The 17,850-nt window shown below is 35.7% G+C and overlaps 1 protein-coding gene across 1 annotated transcript in view; it reads right to left on the bottom strand.

The window, feature by feature from the left end:
- LOC108687186 (choline O-acetyltransferase) overlaps positions 1-17,850 on the bottom strand; it is a 30,565-nt gene that overhangs the window by 9,977 nt on the left and 2,738 nt on the right. Inside the window, exons 2-4 of the mRNA XM_018192833.1 lie at positions 2,650-2,822; positions 1,055-1,235; positions 592-766 (exon numbers count right to left, since the gene is read on the bottom strand). Of these exons, the coding sequence (XP_018048322.1) occupies positions 592-766; positions 1,055-1,235; positions 2,650-2,798 (505 nt within the window). The 5' untranslated portion in view covers positions 2,799-2,822. The remainder of the gene's footprint in view (positions 1-591; positions 767-1,054; positions 1,236-2,649; positions 2,823-17,850) is intronic.

The raw sequence follows: 17,850 nt of genomic DNA, 5'->3' as shown, positions 1-17,850 counted from the left end.
TTGAAGAGATTCATGAATAAATCATTTAACTGACAATATAATAACATTACGGAGCATGAAATTTATTTCACACATGACACATACCATATGTAAATTTGGAAACTAAATGAACAAACTCAATTACGATAATAAGCGATATAACTATTTTAATAATTCTGATAGAGTAGCTGTTGTAACGTTCTGCATCACACGAACCTGAACTAATTGTGTATTTATTCGTTGCAAGAAACTGAACATTACAAGCCTTATACATCAATACAGTTTTTTATCTCCTTTCTAGATCCTACAAAAACGATATTAACAATGCTGCTCGAAGAAGCTCGACATAGTGACGACAAAAAGAGAGATTAGATTCTGCTTTAAAAGAATTATGAGCTTTCTCTAATTAAATCGCTTCGATGCTTATTAATCTACCTTTAATCATGAAAGCTTAAAAAGTCGACAATTTTTTTTTACAATTGCACTGCTCTTTTTCCGAAAGAAAAATCCGCAGCATGAGAGCCTCTGAATTAAGCGCTTAAAGTACGATGTTCCCTTCGTAAATGGAATGCTTATACTCAGTAGAACACCTTTAACCGTCGTCATACGTACTTTTTATCAGCTCCTCCCGCGCCTTCGCCCAGGCTGGGCGCTTTGTGGTCGTGAGAATTCCAACTGGCGGAGTTCTAGGATCGGCTTTGGTTTCCATGATCCTTAATAACTGCTGGACCAATTCGATTTCAGTGATTCGGCCTCGATCCGATGCCCTCACCGGCACGCTATAAAACTGCGGGAGAATAAACAAAAATCTCATGACATCATTTTGTAAAATATCTCTTCTCTCGACATCGCATCGTTCAATAAAATATTTTTGATGTTGAGTTTAATAAATTAATTGAAGTTTCAGAAATAATAAAACAAAATTAATCTATTACTACATATAATTTAATTGATGAGTAAATCCTGAAATACGAATAAAATCCTGAAATATATTAGAGAGCGAAATGTAAAAATATACAGAAATTATCGTCAAGCATTTCCTATCAATGCGATAATATCTACCTCTGAATCTCACCTGATTATGATGCGCGACGATAATGTGGTCGCCGGAAGACGCTCTATCCAGGACAATTTGCTCGTCGTTGTTTACACCGGGTCGTCGATAAATCCGGAATATTTGGTAATGCTGCGCCATGCAGAGCGGTTGCATGGTCTTGCCATCTTTGGATTTCACACGTTCAATCTCCAATCCGGATCTATTCAAATCCAGAGTTTATTCTCTCTTTCGAATCGTATCTGCGTGCATTTTATTTGTCATGAACGAATTAAAGCTCAAACAGCCGTATGAATTAATATTGAGTAACAGAAGAGCTTGAGTAACACAAGTATACAGGCTCATAAATGTTTGCTGATTTTGAGGTTTTTTTTTTAAGTTATCGCAATAATCGAGAAAATCTGCAAATTTCTGATTCATGTTAATTTCATGCAACGATATCAATTAAAAATATTAATTTATTCAATTAGTTTATTTATTCAATTAGTTCATTTATTCTATAGAAAATTTATTATAATAAAAAAAAATAAACTTGTGAGAAATAAAAAAGCAGGAATAGAATCGACTTTCTATTGACTTCATCGTTCTCGCCTTTCAGATCTCTCCTTCTTGTTTCATTTCAAAGAAACGCGAGACAAGATGAGCTATATTTGCAGTTAAGAAAATCTAGGAGCGGGCTTCCCTTCGCGAATTTGCGTTAGTTTTTGAAAGAAAGGAACACTCTCCTCTCCCGCAGCGCCGGCTTCTTCTCGTCCAGATGCAGGATTCCGAGGATCCTTTGAGCTCGCGAAAACGTCCGCTCATTCCCTTTCCTCTTTATGCTTTCTATGGATCTTACAGCCCGGATTTCCTCGCAGACGTACGTTCTCTCTAAATTGATTTCAGCGCGGCTTCTTTTTGTCCGATCAAGATGAGATCAGTACATCGGCTCGTCGCGTCTCTCCCTCGATTATTAGCGAATTTGCGCTCTTCAATCTCAATGATTGCTCCAATATGAGGGGCAAATTGTATACAATAAACGCATGGAAAGAACAATTTTATGGAAATTTTATTTAAAAATTTAATCCGATATAAATCTGAAAATATTTATATTAGACTATAAAAATTATTATGTACAAAACCGTGATCAGATTAAAGATTAAGGTTGAGATTAAATTGAAATTTAACCAATCAAAGCAAAATTCACTAAACTTGAGATTAGTTTTCTTTTTTCTGTTTAATTAAGTTCCAATCCAATCTTAATCTCTCACAGTTTAACACGTAATGAATAATGCTGTAAAAAGTATTTTTGATGTTCCAGCAATCAGTTTGAGTGTCCTACAATTATTTAAATGGTCTAACTTTATTTTTAAATCTGTAAACATTTATTTTTAGATATTTTAACAAAACAGTTCTTTCCGATGCTCGCATAGAAATGATCGTAAAAATCGATGAATAAAACGAAACTTATACATTCGAGTTTAATAAAATTGAAATATTCGATATGTTCTCTGATATATTCAGCGATGGAATGAAACCTTGTTTGCTTGCGAAACTTATGATTGAATGCGATTCACATTCCGGATTATATAGAATGAATGGGCAAGATTGCAGAAAATTGCAAAACGTTACCTCACCTGTCCAGCAATTCCTGATAATTAAGCAGCTCGGTGAGAAATCGCGCGAGGAATACCGCGGCTTCCTGCTGGTTCGCAAATCTTTTCGGTTTCGCGGCTAAGCCGGGGTTGCTGTTAATTGGCAGAGCCAATGGGACGGACAGGTACATGTCATTTAGCCACCATTCTGTCGCCTGCAAACAGAATTAATCTATCATTAAATAAATAGATGATTTAATAACCATATATTTTTTTATACTATTACAATTAGAGAGTCACAAATTGTTATGAATTATTAATTGTTTATTACAATTAAGTGTGATCGTTGTTAATTATCAGTTATGCAGTAAAATCATTCAGCAATGATCGCGATTAAAAATTACGTAGGTTTATGTGATTCAATGATGGAGAACGACAGGCCGATGATCGTTACATCATCAATATATGAGAAGCATCAACGTGAGATTGCATAATAATAATTATGCTATATATAATAATTACTCAAGATGACGTCGCGCAGCCTTGCGTGAAAATATACCCGGAAGACTGCCAAGGGAAAAATAAAATATATTGGCGAAAAGAGATTCTCGAGGGAAGTTACAACCAAGAACGCATCGGTAGTTGCGAGCATGATTATTTTGCGAAGCAATGATTTGCGAGAAGACACTAATGTGTAGCCAGGAATGCTTCAAACTTCCCGGAAATAAATCACTCGCGACGAATTAGGTGTTATCGTGTGTGTGATTCATTAGAGTATCGATAAGCAGATAATGATAATAGTTGCTTTTTCTATTTACATCAAAACTTAGATAATTCTCATTTATGACGTCATAACACAGTTAAATGCACATTCTTTTTCCATTCTGGCATGTGAGATGCAACTGAGTTTTTTACTTACAATCCGCACACAAGCTCGAGACCGTGTGCTTTACTGAGTATTATTAACTCACATTAAAAGTGAGATTATAAACTTGTGTTGTTACGCGAACTTACATCAAAGTAAGCAAGTAGTATAAAACACATAACTTTATTCAGTATCACTTGTGTGAAAATGGAAAGTAACTATCCAGCATGTCTCGAAAGCAGGAAAGTCTCGTAGATGCGTATTGACGACGCATGGAGACGTTTCTTCCGTCGTAAATTATATTGTCGTACCCGGCACGAGATTTAATTTTATTGATTTAACCATCACTTTCTTGTCTTTTTAATCACGCATAATTTTGTTGCGTAATTCAACATCGCTCCAGCGTGTCATCGTTTTTGACACTCGACAATCGGGAATCAGCCCCGTACGTCATTAAATGCGGATTAAACAATTGAGTTTTGTCGCCGACTTTCGCGTGATAAAATCACTCGTGCTGAAAGAGGGAATGGCAAAATTGCCGTGAAACTTAAAATCCATAGTTCACAAGTCCTTTTAAATTGCTTTTTAAATTAATGTAGTGTCTCGATATATGGAGCACTTTTCTTTTTGCGTTAATCCATTTTTGTCAATGTAATATATATAATTATAAATACAAGTATAATTAGCTTTAATTTCGGTTTAACTTATTTTTATCTTTTTTTTTATTGTAACAATTAAAAAAAAATAAAAAGAAATTGTTAAATCGAAATTAAAGTTCATCTATAAGAAATAATAAAAATGGATTTAAGTGCAATAAAGATTTCCAGAATTAATTTAGTGTGAATGCTGAAAAAATCTTCACAAATATTAAAAATTTTATAAAATTAAAACTTCAGATAATTTTTTACAACTTTTTTTATTTTGGAATATCCAACCAAAGAAAACATTTTATTTTATTGAAGTTCTTAGAGTAATAAAAAAAAATTTTTTTTTAAATTTAATTATTAATCACATATTTAATAATTTACTAATAATTAACTAATTTAAAATATTAATTATGTTATTAATAATTAATCATTTAACGTGCATGCATATACATATAATTATAACAAACAACTAAATTTTATCATTTGTCTACATTTCATGATATTTACATTTCATGATCTTCTATATTTATTTTACAACCTATTTGAAAGAGGCATCATGTTACGGACTTTCTCGCAAATATAACGAGAGTTAGTAGTCACAATTCATACAATGAATATGTTGTCATGTCGAAGAAAATATTTTCCCTGGTCTTTCGCAAGAAACTCGTAGTAAAACATATCTTCCGTTTATTCGTAAAAAAATAGGTGCTTTCCAGCAAGAGGCACAATATAACACAATGTAACACAGTGATCATTAAATTTCATCTTTGTTTAATATTAACAAATAATAAGGTAGGATATAATAACACATTGTATTATACTGTGTTATTTTTGTAACACAATGTAGGTGTGTTTTTAATTTTCTCTCTCTCTCTCTCTCTCTCTTTCTCTCTCTCTCCCCCCCCAAAATCTATTCGCAACACCAACCGTTCCGCGGATACCTGAGTTAATGTTTTATCGTCACGATTGTATTTAATCCTTTATGATCACATTTCTTAAAAATTCCGTAATCATCACACTGGAGTTAAAATGATCCCGAGCGTATTTAATTATCGATTCACTTTTTTTGATCTATGAAATAAAAAAAATACTTATTAAATACACTCTGTTGCGAAATTCTCTATGTTTTATTGACAATTGTTGCTATCATTAACTAGTGACAGCCAATGAAAGTTATGGTTTCTTCCAGGATTGTCCTGTCATTGGCTGTCGCTAATTAATGATAGCGACAGTCATCGATAAGACGTTTAGAGAATTCCCGCATCTAGAATTTTCATTTTGACCTCAGTGTGACTACGAAGGGTTAACGTTACGATAGACTGCAGTTTTATGATATTTTAAATAATTACTTTAATCTACGTGTTCTCGATTCAATTCAACCAAACATTTCCGTGTGATAAATTCTTCAAAAATGTTTCTTTTATTAAATCAATTGCTGATGTATTCAGTATCAGGTGCTTGCAACGAGAAACGATCCTTCATCGAAAATGGAAAATCAACTATAAATTGACCAAATAGTCAAGATTCGATAGCGACGGGATATGTCGCTATGATCGAACTAACGACTTTAATCTCATTTCGGAGCCGGATAATCCTACACGCGCGGCCGTAATTGTATCATCCCCCTGAGAAGCGGGACTTCTTCTTTCTCCCGCGATTCTAGGTCAGTGTGACGAGCCGCGTGTCGCAGCTCGTGTGCATGCATGTTTCACGAGATCTCCACGTCAATACAACGTATCGCGACTCCGCTTTCGAATCGCCTATAGATAGAACTTACGAGCTCGAGCTTGTCGCGTATTCGCAGAATAAAGAGCTATATTTGACCGGGGAATGACACCGTTTCGATATTGTAACTGGGATATATCGATGGAGCACTTGTATTCTTTTATTAGATCGCTAATATATAGTTTCGGCGATTCGACGAACAAAGGATCGCGCACGAGAGACTTTGTCGGTTTTCTTCCCCGGACTGGATGCAAATCCTTCCGACTGAATTTAGAATCGGGATTTTACTACCGTAAATTTTATGACACATCCGATCGAATTTTCTATCCACGAATGACAGAAATCGATGAGAGTTAAACAAATTAAATTCTAAGAGATTTTGCGAGGATACGTTCATTATCTGAATAAAATAAAATTTCTTTAAAAAAGTTTCATTCTGTCCATTTTATTTCTTAATCAATTCGTTACAATCGTTACATGCAATAATAAAATCTCCTTTGTCAGATTTTAATTTAACAGAACTCAAAATGTAATATTGATTTAATTGAAATCTAATTTGAAGCCTCGCTGTAAATAAAAGAATTACAACTAATTCCTTGTCACATCTTCGTTAAGAAAGTTTCTTATTTATTACGATATTTTTTCTAAAAAGATTTTACTTTATTTCACTTTCTTTCTGTAAATATACAGGGTGCATTACCAAAATCCGGACAAATCGAACAATTTCTTTAAACAAAATGTTTTTCATGAAAAATTAAATATTACAAAAAAATCCTTTTACATGGCACTTGAGGGATCCCTGCATAATTATTCGATATATCCTCCATTAACTTGAATGACGACCTCTATTCTTGTTTGCACGCATGTTGTAATGTAGCGCTGTCCATGCCGACGAAGTCTGCCTCAATAGTGGTTTTTAATGACGTCAAATATTGGGATGCCGAGATTTGTTTGTGACTCTTTCTGTGCTCTATACGTAGTCCAAAGGATTTAAATCTAGGCTGTTGGGAAACCAGAATGAGAGCCGAGGCGAGCAACTCGGCTTGTCCTGGAAGCATCAGAGAGCATCTGTCGTATCTTTAATGTGTACGATTTGTATCGAAAGTTCTAATCGGCAATTCGAGGCATTGTTGGCTTGCTTACATCAACAATCGATGCTAATTTTCGCAACGATTGCCCTGGGTCATCCGAAATCAGCGCTTGAGCTCTTTCAACGACTGCAGGGGTCCTGGTGGTGCGTTTTTTCGATTGACTTTTCCTCGCTGGCATATTCTGGAATCTTCTCGCTGGAATCTTCGTTGGACTGTTCTAAAACCGAATATTTTGCCACAATGTCATAAACGGTTGATCTCGGATATCTAAAGAATCGAATTATTTCCATTGCTGAGCGGCCAGCGCGAAGATCTTCGGTGATCGCGACTCTTCGATTATATTCCGCACTTGGTTTCAGCGTGCGGTCATTTTGAGAATATAACTGTTTACTAGAAGTATCAGGCTTTCTCGGACTCCAACAACAACCTCTGGCGGAGGCACAATATAGCGGAAAATTTAAATTGAAATTTATCCGGATTTTGGACACACCCTGTACTTATATCTATTACACTAATTTGAGTCAAATTTAATACATTTTCTTGACTTAAATTGCTTAACTCCATTACTTTAATCAAATTAATGAATATTGGATAGTGCAGTGGGCAGTGATGACCTACAAAAATGATTAAAAATAACTTTAATTATGTATGTGCCTAATTTGATATCATAAATATTATTTAACCATGCGGTTCATTTTGTCTATTTCCGATTGCTATTATCGAATGCCTTTGGCTCGAATGAACGTCTCCGCTGCGAATCTGGATTACGCAAAGACAAATCGAGTTGCAGGTCGAGCGCAACGCGTTCGCAGCAGATGCAAATCGGTTCATCGCAATGAGGGGTCGAACTCGTCGCACTCAGTGGACAAAACTTATCCGACCGGCAACAGCCGATCGCTTTGACTGCCGACAGTGATGCTGGACGGTTCCTTCAGTCACGAACGAAAATGTTTCGACAACACGTTACGCCATGGATGCGGATGCGCACGTGCAATGTGCTGCGCAATACGTATGCACGACGAGCGAAACTGTCAGATTATATTTGTTATTGAGCATTAGATAGTATGGGAATAGAATTCTGGTCTCAAGACTGGACGATTTCTGTCAACTTCTACTTGGAGGCCGGTTTAACGAGCGTTCACCTCCCTTAAATCGCGCAATTGAAACACGCGTTAGTTGACTCGCGTGTAATGACAGCACTGCTTAACTAATTATCTCAACGTGATGCCGCATCGCATCAGCTGCGTGTTTCAAAAAGACACTCGTTGGCGTTATTAACGTCTTGCGTCATCCGGGTCCACGTTTGTGCACGCGCGTCATGCACGCACGCGTAATTGGTGCTCCCGCAAGGATACGCATGGGGTACTAAGTATCCTATTGACGTGATGAAGTCTGCAAGCCATTCGACGATAGCGATCGTTCACACGTCTCGGAGATCTGTGAAAGTAGAGTCAGCAGCATCCGTCCGCAATCCCTTGCAATCACACGAATAATTACCAGATGCTTAAGTAATTGCAGTTGTTACCTTGTGAGCACATTAATACTCACGTTTTCTAATTAAAGATCCCGTGTATTAAAACGATATGTCCTGCATAATGGAGCACGTAAATTTAACACACTGCGTTTAATAGAATATTCATGACGTTACCTCTTCGAAAAAAGTATTATACTTCTATTAATAATGCCGAAAGACGCGAGTAAAGGACTTCGTGCACTTCATCGTTGGAAAACTTTGTGCTAAATTTAATACTTTTCATGTGTTCCAAGCGATTCATTTTAATTTATGTGTTAACAAGATGAGTATGTTGAAACAATTATTACTTACTAAAAAAATAGAACAAAAAAGGACCATTAACAAACTATTAGTTTATCTCTTTTAAACTAGATACTTTTAAATTTTGTTTTGCTAAGACGGTCTGAAAGAAGACTGGAAGGTTACAGGAAGGGTCTAAAATAGTATGAAAAAAATTAATAATTTTATATAGAAAAAAACACAACTTTTGTAAAATACGAATAAAACGATTTTGAGCCTATTGAAATTTTTGGCCAGCATCATAAAAGCAATCACATATAAAAAATTTAGCCAATGAATATGACAGAAGCCGGTTTCTTCATAAGAAGCGCGGGGTCTTTTTATGGGTTTTAAATGCGAATAAACGTGAACGGTTAGATGAGCAAAAGGAAGATAGTTCTCTAAAGGAGAATTTTATTCTTCAATTAATCTCACGATTCCTGCATATGTCGGTGGAGAAAGAAACTTCAGAAAAAAGGATCAGTCAGTGATACACGCGATCTCGACTTGGATGTTGCTGCGAGATGGATGTTTGCGAAACCGGTGTTCGGTGTGCCATTCTCCGCGGATTAACGAGATACACGTGATCGGTGCATTAGAGCATCAGAGCAGGAATATGGATTACCCATCGAATCATCGTTTGTAGATCGTCGCATCTCCTTGTGCATCTTCGAGCCGAGGTGTTTCGTTATAATGTTACTCCGCGACGAGAGCTTCGAAGAGAAATGAATGACCTTACATTTCAGTCGTAATTTTAATAAGAGTTGCGACGAAATCGTCACGTGTGACACGATTTAAAAAGGCGAGACGATTTCTCATAAATAGATAGAACGCTCAAACATAATGAGAAATGTTGCAAAAGGTCTTGGTTCATAGCAATCAGTTTGAGTCCTACATAATTTTGATAGTCTAACAAAATTATTTTCAAATTTATATCTAGTTAAATTTTTAGATACTTTAATAAAAATTTTTTTTCATATAACGCTAATCTTTACTCTTCTAAACTTTAGTAATTAATACATTGATTAATATTATTATGATAATGCTTACTAAATATTGCACCAATACTAAACAAAATAAATTCAGTAACTTATCAGGATTTTCTCAATGTTTGATGTCTTATTCTTTTTTTTAGGAAAGGTATTCTTGGATGCTGAAGTTTCTTCTTTTTTAAATCAACTTAGTTGATAGTTTGAGTATAATTTCGACACGAATGACTAAATGCTGCGAGGTCTAAAAATTCCGCAGCTGCAAGCGGAAGGAAAATTAACCGTAAGTTGTACATGTACGATGAAACGGGCATTTATCATCGTGATGATCTCTCGCGCGATGTGCATCTCGTGAAATAAAATCCTCGGGATTGCGCAGAACTCCTACACGTTGGATACCGCGTTTCTGCCGCGTAATGGCGCGATATGCGAAAGCTTAACGAGCGCGAGCAGAATTATGAGAGAAGATCTATGTTCATCATTCCCGATGAGGAAACAGCTGGCGCAATAACGTCTCAATGCGTCATTCGATGGGTGATATTTGCTTTGCTCCCCCGTTGTTTATCGCACCTACGTGTGAAAATTGCACAAAACGCTGACCGGAAGACTTCCTCACGGCGGAATTCTCGCCTAATTTTATGCAGCAAAGATTCCTTTGAGAAAGTTTATTCACGGAAGTATGCCTTTTACGGTGAGAAAGCAAAAGGGTTCTTGCGAGCTAACGGCGAGCCATATCTTAAACGCTTTAATCGTCCGTGGCGTCGGAAACTCGAAGAGAAGACGCGATTTATATTTTAATTACGGTTAATTATTCTTTTTCTTTTTCCCCTCATTACGCTTATTCCTTCATTTTTTTTTCAACGTACAAAGAAATATATAACGGAAAATGACGAAAAGTTCTATTAATTCTTGATTATAATTAAGGCCGGTATTCATAGTCGGTTCTTATTTTAAGACCATCTTAAGTAATGTTTTAAGTCACTAATGCAGTCTTCTAATTGGTTCATGACATCTTAAGATTGTACTCGAGGGATTTACTGTCTTAAATGTAAGATCCGACTATCGGCCTAAAAGCAAACACTAAGAAATTTCATAAAATAAATTTTAACCATCTTTTTTACTCCACTTATTTTCAATATACATACGGCCATTCAAGAGTGGCAGATTTTTCACTCTTTTCAGAATGAGATTTACTCTTTTAAAATGAGATTCACTCCAAAGGAATGAAATCTCAATCCCTTTTTTGGAATGAACTTCCATCTACCCTGATATTACATTCCAAAAATCTTGAACAAGGCCGCATTTTTCACTTTTTTTTTAAGACAGGCTAAATTTTCAGTCTCTTCACTGAGAAAAAATATAGTTAATTTTAATAAATATTTAGTTCAATACTGCCAACTAAACATTTACCTACAGTAAGTAAATATTTGTTCAATAAAAAAAATGATTGTTAAATTCAATTAACATTTCTTGTATCAAATCAATATATCTTTCTATTTAATAAATATTTAGTTGGCAGTATTCAACTAAATATTTATTAAAACTGACTATATTTTTTTTCAGTGTTCGAGTGAGATTTCATTTCATGAGATTTAGAGAGTATTAAATAAGGCGGGGAGCATAGATTTTTGCATAACGCATGAGGCATAAAAAATCAATTAATTAGAGTCTTTTGATCCAAGAAAGGAAGGAAATGGAAGACGTTGATTGGTTCATTTCCTTATGCATTACGTGCTACACAAGATTCTGTGCTTCCACTCTTGTCGCGTGAATAAACAGCATTAACATTATTAATCGCCGTCGATGGACTACGGAGGGTGCACGGAGTATAATCGAATAATTCGTCGAGAATTCAGTTTCATCCCGGAGACAAGGGATGGGGGAGGTAGTTGGGGAAGGAAGACGATTTGTCTCGCAAGAATGACGGATGATGGTGACAGGGCTAATTTAGCGGTCGTTCTGGTTACCGCAAACTTTCGTCCTTTGCCGTAGTCGTTACGCGATTCTCAACGGTTATCCTCCGCCCTTTGCACGATCATTTCTTATAGCTACCTCATCGAGAGACACGATCATGTCACACGCCATGAGCAAAACTTAAACTCATTTGCTGGTGTCTGTGTACATCCTCGTACAATCATGTCGCGGCACAATAATGGTATAATGATGTGTAATAATGCTATCAGGTAATAGAGCCCCCGTAATGATTATGGCTACGATCTGTTCTTTTGTTGCGCTATCACGTAATCGAAAGGTTCTCGGTATCTTGCGGAGGCAAGATTATAGGAATTAAATTGTTCGCTATTACGAAATACAAATCAGGAATTACAGAAAGTTTATGATTAACGCCATGGATCATCGGAGAATCGTTAAAGCGTGATCTATAGCGATGAGTGTCCCAATCCATAGTGATAAGTAATATTATTTGAACAAAGTAAAGTTTTATTTATAATGTGCTCTTTGCTTCCTATTTCGTGCTTTTTAAAAAAATTTTTAAAAACAAAGTTATTAAAGGTGGTTCGATAACATAAAACATAAATAATAGAGAATATAGTCACAAATTGTTTTTCGTACAAGTCATATATTTAAAATTTAATAAATTATATTTAAAATTTAATAAAAAATTAAATAAATTTGTTCTGAATTTTGTACTGCGACAACTAATTTTGTTCTTTTAATATTTAACTATCTTTTGATTGTACTGATGATGGTCACGACTTGACCAAAATGTTTACATGTAATTAATTTTAAATATATGACTTGTACAAAAAACAACTTGTATATGTGACTGTACGTTCTCTATTATTTATGTTTCTTGTTTTTTACTTCTTTGCTTTTTTTCCCTTTTATATTCGCTGTAACAGTCTCTGTTATGAGCATTTTTCATTTAGTGACACAAGTCAATACAAGCATCATTCTATTTATCTTTGCATTCCGTGAATAACAAAGGCAGAACGACACTTGTGTCGACTGATGTCACCAAATGGAAAGCACCCTTCAGAACCTCTAGCACCACGTGGCTGCCGGAGACATCAACCTCGCTCGGTTGAAGTTCGGAATTCGGAGAGGGTGTCAAGTTACGGAGATTTCAACAGGATCCAAAACACAGGGCGAACGAGTGAGCTGAGCGAGAGTCGGCACTGCCATCGAACTCGAATTCTCTCGTCAGTATCTCGTCCTTTCCTTGCGTCACTCTCTCTCTCTTTCTCTCTCTCTCTCTCTCTCTCTCTCTCTCTCTCTCTCTCTCTTTCCTTTTCTCCCCAGTACCTTCTTCCAGCTCGATCTTCTCTCGCTTCCTCTCGTCCTCCTCCTACGCCGTGTCGGCGCAAACGCGACGTTATCGACCACCCGTCGAGGTACGGCCGCGTGCGTGTCCGGCCGCATCTCGTTTCCGTGCTCGCGACGCTCGCATGCGGGCGCCGCGACGCGCCGCACGCGTGCCTCACGTCGCCCGCGGATATGTCGCGTAACGCAGCACGCGTTGTTTAAAATTAAAACCCGCAATCGCGCTCCGATCTATTTCGACCACTACGCGCTCTTGAAATACTTTCGACACGTTGTGTAACGCCTGGTGTATATAAATTATAATACATGGTAGGTAACGCGACATGCACGATGTAATATTAATGTGTAAAACACACGCGTCCTAATGTTTTAATCGTTTGTAATTACTTCCATTATCGATCATCGTTAAAATGATGATACTCCATTCTAATTGTAGGCGATGTAAAGATTTTAATGTCTCACACTGTGTTTATGTGGCTTCTGTTTTGTCACGCTTAAATTTTTTAATTTTTTAATATGACCCGAGAAAGTTTTGTTGGATACAGATTGAAAAATAATTTTGTTGGACGATCAAAATAATTATGTTGGAAATTAGAAAAACAATGTTTCAAAAAATTTTGACATTCTAGCAGCCAATTTAAGTTTTCAACAAAATTATTTTCAAATTTGTATACAGCAATATTTTAGATCTTTCAACGAAATAATTCCTCTGTAATTAAATAAGAAAAATTTTATATTCGGTCAAAGTAGATCTTAGTGCTTAAATATATTTGTATGAATTTATATATATGTCTGATACTGCTAACTGCGCGTCGAAATCTTTTTCAGTCTTGAAACGCAATCGCAGAACCAGAGTAGTGATGTCATTTACTAAATTGACGAGTAATTTAATAATTTTTTATGCTAAAAAGTATCTTTATAAGATAATTCTCTCTGTGTATATTCGTTTAAAGAAAATCAATATCAGAAAATTCATCAGATCAAAAATTGATCTGATTTATGTGTAGCACTTCTAGCGCCATTCTATATATGTTATAAGCCTCGCGAAAATTTGGCGAGCTGTTCATCAGCAGCTCCCCCGAGCGCGAAATCGCTCATATTTCAGACAACTCGCACGACGAGTGTACACGGTATATCGAGTTTCCCCCGTTTAACGCGATACTTCATTAGCCACGGTGAAAACGTGCGATCGTCGGCGTCGGATCATCAGGGGAACTCTTATGCGTTCTTGATGAATACCTTCCTCGCTTTATTTCTTCAGTAATACATGGTCGCGTACGCAGGTAGAGAAGCTGTCTGCAGTGCGCGCGATGAAATTTAAAAAAAAAACAAAGATGAAATACCCCTTCACTGATACGATCGACCCATAAAATTGCAGCATTCTGCTGAAATATGACACGTTAGTGAGATGCCTGTTATATATATACAGTTACGAAATTAATTGATTGGACAGTGCGCTATTATATCAATTTCTTCAAATTGTTGTCCGGTTCCACGCAATTAATCTCGAATACAATAAGTGTAGTAAGCTTCAAACTGTATATAAAAAGTCAAGAAGTCATAGTCGATTATTCTCCTCACATTCGACTAATACGACATATTTTACGGTATGAAGCTTAAATTTAGATTCGGATTTTTCATTATCCACTTGTGTTTAGACTTAATTCCACTTAACTTGATGATATTGTAAATTGTATTTTCCTAGTTATGATTAATCATCAAACTAATGACTTTGTACTTAGTAACTTTACAAGTTATTCACTAAATTATCAGTTTAGTGATTAAAAATAGATTAAAAAGTACAATTTTTACGTTATTATTAGATTAAATTTAACCATAAGTTAATCAATAAATGAAAAATCAAGCCTTATTTTTCGGAGCTTATGTCACTGATGATTTCATAATTAGTTATCCAAATATAAATGTAAACTATAAATGCCGTAATAGTAAACGTAGTAATACGTGCATAAAACTACAGGGTGCGTCATCAAAATCCGGACAAATTTCAATTTGAATTTTCCGCTATATTGTGTCTCCGTCAGAGGTTGTTGGCGTCTGAGAAAGCCTGATGCTTCTAGTAAACAGTCATATTCTCAAAATGGCCACGATATTGAAACCAAGTGCGGAATGTAATCGAAGAGTCGCGATCCGAAGATCTTCGCGCTGGCCGCTCAGCAAAGGAAATAATTCGGTTCTTTGAATACCCGAGATCAACTGTTTATGAAAACCGTTGTGACAAAATATACGGCTTTAGAACAATCCAATATGCCAGCGAGGAAGAGTCACTCGAAAGAACGCACCGCGAAGTTGCTGAAAAGGCTCAAGCGCTGATTTCGGATGACCCAAGGCAATCGTAAAAATTAGCATCGATTATTAGTGTAAGCGAGCCAACAATCGCGTCGAATTGCCGAGGAAGATCTTCGATACAAATCGTACACATTAAAGTTACGACCGATGTTCTCTGAGGCTGCCAGGACAAGCTGAGTCGCTCGCCTCAGTTCCCAACAGCCTAGATTTAAATCCCTTAGACTAGTACGTATCGAGCGTAGTTGAAAGAGTTACAAACAAAGTCTCGACATCCCAATGTGACGTCATTAAGGACTGCTATTGAGCATTCGGCACAGCGCTACATTACAGCGTGCGTGCAAACGCTTCAGAGAATAAAGATCGTCATTCAAGCTAATGGGAGATACATCAAATAATTGTGCTCTACCGGAATCCCCCAAGTACCATGTAAAAGGATTTTTTGTAATATTTAATTTTTCATTAAAAACATTTTGTTTAAAGAAAATTATTCGATTTGTCCGGATTTTAGTGACGCATTCTGTATAATTTTTGAAAATCCGGACAGCAGTTTGAAGAAATCGATAATAGAGCACTGTTCAAACAATACCTACGTGACTGCAGATATGTATATTTTTATTATTTCATTTAAACTCGATGCACGACAATGAAATTTTGGACTTTTGTTTTTATTCATTCGACATATGTATAACGCGAGTATAACATATTAGAACGAAGTAATTTTACAAATTGATTCCGTTCTATGCAGAATAACATTTTTATAACACTTTTAACGCCAATTCCGAGATTACATCTGCGTATATTTGGAGTGCGATCAATGTCAGAACGAAAGGAGAATCGGACAGCTACGTTTGGCGTTAAATATATCATGAGTGCACATAACTCGTAATATCTCTTCATAAAGCTTTCAGAATTCCCCGAAACTGATATATGCAACGACGTAGCATGTTTAGAAATGAACAGCCGACTCGAAGAGAGAGGCGGTAAAAGAATTACACGTTTCAAGAAAAGCATTTCTCGTTAGGAAAAAGATTGTGCGTGCAACGAGGCCAGCGTGGAATTACAACTATTGCGGATGCAATTTCGTCTCGTCGTCTCGGAATTTGTTTTGCCGTACATGCAATTTTCACTTACAACCGTATATACTTCGACGTGCTCGACGTGCTAACATCGCACGGATTACGTACCAGTGTAATTACGAAATGCAATTGGAAACTGAACAATCCGCAGTGCATTCGGTGCACATCGCCAATCCATTTTACGCGAAGCGCCACAATTCGCATAGAGTAAAACATCGATTGTGTAAAACAGTATAAAGTAAGATCGCATTATTTCAACACATGTCACTCTAGGTGCTATTACGAAGTAATTTGTTGCAATATAAAAAAATTTATTATAGTTGGATACGAATCTGAAAATAATTTTGTTAGATTATTAAAATAATTATATAGGACGGTCAAAATGAACTAGAAATTTTTGATATTCTAGCAATCAGCTTGAATGTCCTATATAATTATTTAAACAATTCAATAAAATTATTTTTAAATTTGCATGTAGTTAAATCTTTAGTTTTTGACTGAACAATTTTGTTGAACCATCAAAATAATTATGTGGAAAATTCAAGCAATCATGCAAAATAATTATGTAAAAAATTCAAGCTATATAGTTATAGTTGAGTTTTCTATAATTACTTTGATGGTCCAATACAATTATTTTCAGATTTTATATTCTATCTAAATTTTTAAATATTTTAACAAAATTGTTCTTTTAGTGTAACATTATAATTCGGATAATATTAACGGTCACGTGGAAGCAAATAATGCTCGCAACCGCACAAAGAAACCTGAGGGCGATTTTACGATAGTTAATTACGCGTTACATTCTCAGCTTGAACGTAGTATTAATTCCAAATCGCTTGGTTAGACATCGGCTCTAATTCTACGATGTCGAACGTAATACCCGACCACAATTGCGACGAAATTCGTTTGATTTTCCGTTAAATAAATTCCGTGCTGTAATTCTGATATTGTTATAATGAAACAGTTTGTAAAAACAACGTCGGAATTTTATTCAATTTTCTTCTAGTATATTCTAACAACAAGCACAGAGGTGCACTTTAATCAACTTCTTTCTGCCCTGTTAAAACACAAAATTAATTGCAAAATTAATTACACCATTTTACTCAGCTTAATTAACTTGACATATTTTCGTTAGCGTTATGCAATTAATTGTCGAGTACAATGCCGCGTACGGAATTGACTTGCAAAAGATTTCGCGATGCGTTCACAGATCACCGGAAACAATCTGTGAAAATTTCAAATTGTATCGTAATGAAAACATATGAAACGAATTAATATAGTAGATGAAATATTTCAGTGATGCTAAAATACGGAACGTTTTGCAAAGCGTAAACTGAGAAAAAAAATGATCGCAATTATCATAATTTAATTATAATTTATAGTCATTTTTTGAGATAACTACATATTTAATTACTATGCAAATGGTGTTCATTGTACTATTAATAATTATCATATACACTGCTTGAAAA

This window comes from Atta colombica, unplaced genomic scaffold, assembly GCF_001594045.1.
Source record: "Atta colombica isolate Treedump-2 unplaced genomic scaffold, Acol1.0 scaffold200, whole genome shotgun sequence".
Classification (NCBI taxonomy): Eukaryota; Metazoa; Arthropoda; class Insecta; order Hymenoptera; family Formicidae; genus Atta; species Atta colombica.
This window is presented reverse-complemented; position numbering and strand designations above follow the sequence as displayed.